This window comes from Penaeus japonicus, unplaced genomic scaffold (assembly GCF_977035675.1).
Source record: "Penaeus japonicus unplaced genomic scaffold, GWHDUDI00000001_assembly GWHDUDI00000007, whole genome shotgun sequence".
Lineage (NCBI taxonomy): Eukaryota > Metazoa > Arthropoda > Malacostraca > Decapoda > Penaeidae > Penaeus > Penaeus japonicus.
The window spans coordinates 10,652,135-10,654,634 of NW_028234409.1; the positions used below are offsets into that span (position 1 = coordinate 10,652,135).

A 2,500-nucleotide genomic window follows, 5' to 3' on the forward strand; every position below is an offset into this window, starting at 1 on the left:
GACAGAGACAGACAGACAGACAGACAGACAGACAGACAGACAGACAGAGACAGACAGACAGAGACAGAGAGAGAGAGCATAAAGCCGCCCTTAAAAAGAACTCAGAAACTAATAATGCATGTAGAAAAATGCCTCCTTTTTCCAACCGTCGAAATAGCAATTCACAACACTTCCGTAGCCCTTAATATCAATTTAGCTTCGGCAAAACGAAATTATCTGTCTGGAAATTCGGCGGCGGCAGTTCCAGGATGGCGGAGAAAGGCTTCCACCTCGTTTTTGTAGCGCGAAACACGTTGATCCGAACAAACGACATGTGGAAATCTTTATCAGATTCTTCATGGTCTTTGTAAATTAGCTTAATGTTATTGTTGTTTTTTTAATTAAAACTAACCAATTGGTATCGGGCGCATGGGCAATCCACCTACAAATGATAATGATGCTGCTGATAATTGATAATTTTCTACTGAACAATAATTCTAAAGTGCTGAAGTGACAGTGACTGTGAAATTAGAGATGACTGTAGCATTAGTATTCAAGATCTGTATATAAATTTTTGTAGTAGTGATGTCAATTACGTCAAAAGGGTCGCGCATCATCCAAGATCTAATGAGTATTTCAAAATTCTACAGAACTTGGTGCAGTAATGAGAAGCTTGAGAGCTCTTTCGGTATCCCCCCCCCCCCCATGGAAAATTATATCTCCAAAAGGCGTCTGCTAAAAAATGAAAAGAAAGAAAGAAAGAAAGAAAAATTGCGACACCTCGACACACTTCCGTTGCCATCACGGCGCCAAGTTTGGGAGGAGAATGAGATGAAAATAGTGTAGTCTTGATTAAAAGGCTAGATATAAGAGGATACCAGGCAGAGAGAGACAGAAAAAAATATATATCTATGAAAACAACCGAGGCAAAATGGGATAAAGAGGGCGGAATGGAAAGTCATGGGAATATAGTGACTTAGAAATTTTTACTCCAAAGGCACCGCTGGTAAGAATGAGAAACCCGAGGACTTCTGAAGAAAATTGAGATATCACCATGTGCTTCCTGTTAGTGTTGGGATAGGTACGGTGTCGTAAGGAACTTCGGTGTTTTTTCGCTTGTTTTTAAAAAGATAGGAATACTTTGTTTTAATCATCAATGACACGTGTAGGGTATCTGCATTTTTTTAGAAATGTTTACATTGTGTAGTTTTATCTCGTGACTTCGCTTTATTCATGACAGCGAGACTGACTGCCGTGTACAGCTATATCAATATAGTCCCACTTAATCATGAGTTACTTAGTTTGAATCGCTGCCCACTTGGTCCCATTCTATGTGAAATGAAGAATAGGAGAACGAAAGCACATTTCAGGCTCGTATGTACAAGTACGGATTTATATATTCCTCACAGAACCTTGGTCCATCAACAGCGCCATGAAGCTGCTGTGTGTTCATGTTCTGTGTTTGTTTGTCATCTGGTCTGGAGTCGGTGGCGAAGCACCCGAAGGTTTCGTAACGTCTTTGTTTGTCTTGTCGGGTATCAGAAGCTTGAATTTCTTATGCAATAGGATGAATATTACCGTGATACATAACTGATACCTTTTGTTGCCATTCGCCATGCAGGATGTGTCATCATAGAAGTCAGAGAGACGACTGTGAAATTGAGAAAGGAACTAAATCGGCCCCTTTATCTTTGGCCCCAAACCTCCCAGACTGGAATGACACTTTATTTTATTAAAGACAATGGAATGAATGAAACCACTGAGACTTTCCCTTTGAAGGATGATAATCTGACTCGTCCAGGGGAATGGAACCGTTTAGAAATCCCACATACAAAGGTGAGTGGAAAATCCGTAGAATTTGACTTACGGAATATTGACACTGCAATTATTATTGGACACTTTTGAACTGTTTTGGCATCTTATTTCTTTTCCTCAGACAGATCATACGAGTCGCCTAAGTGTGTCCATCCATCCTGTCAACGAGACTCGCATCCTGAGGAACTCCACAAATTCTTCACTGAAAGAGTTACAAATAAGAGTAACTGGAAGGGCCTTGTTGGCTTTCAATTGTCCAAACAGCACCAAGCCACCAATTCTCGCTGACTGTTTTGAGGAAGCAGTGTCAACGGGTGAGAAAATCGCATGACATGTTTCGATGTTCTTTGAAAAACAAACAAACAAACTAATAATAAGAAGGTGCAACTTCCCATTGTCAATATATGATGCATAATATATATTGCTCTTATCAGTTGTTTTATTGATTATGCTTGTTTGCGACTTTCTTAAGATTAACTTTTTCATGTTTGTTTCTTGCAATGAATATAAAAAAACAATAATAGAAAGAAAATGAATATGAAAATAGCCACGGAGGGCCACTTAATATTAGGTTGAAAATGATAAAATCTTATCTCCTTTCCATTCATTTTCATACATCAAATTACATATCTTTTCAAGGTCAAGAATTGATATATAAAGAAAAATCTTTCATGAACAATATGCTAAAAAATACACTTTTTTTTAT

At 38.4% G+C, this 2,500-nt stretch overlaps 1 protein-coding gene across 1 annotated transcript in view; it reads left to right on the forward strand.

Annotated features, from left to right (window-relative positions):
• The first annotated feature begins 1,050 nt into the window (after positions 1 to 1,050).
• Positions 1,051 to 2,500, forward strand: part of LOC122252932 (uncharacterized) — a 2,065-nt gene continuing 615 nt past the window's right edge. Inside the window, exons 1-4 of the mRNA XM_043015640.2 lie at positions 1,051 to 1,070; positions 1,389 to 1,484; positions 1,601 to 1,815; positions 1,916 to 2,108. Of these exons, the coding sequence (XP_042871574.2) occupies positions 1,412 to 1,484; positions 1,601 to 1,815; positions 1,916 to 2,108 (481 nt within the window). The 5' untranslated portion in view covers positions 1,051 to 1,070; positions 1,389 to 1,411. The remainder of the gene's footprint in view (positions 1,071 to 1,388; positions 1,485 to 1,600; positions 1,816 to 1,915; positions 2,109 to 2,500) is intronic.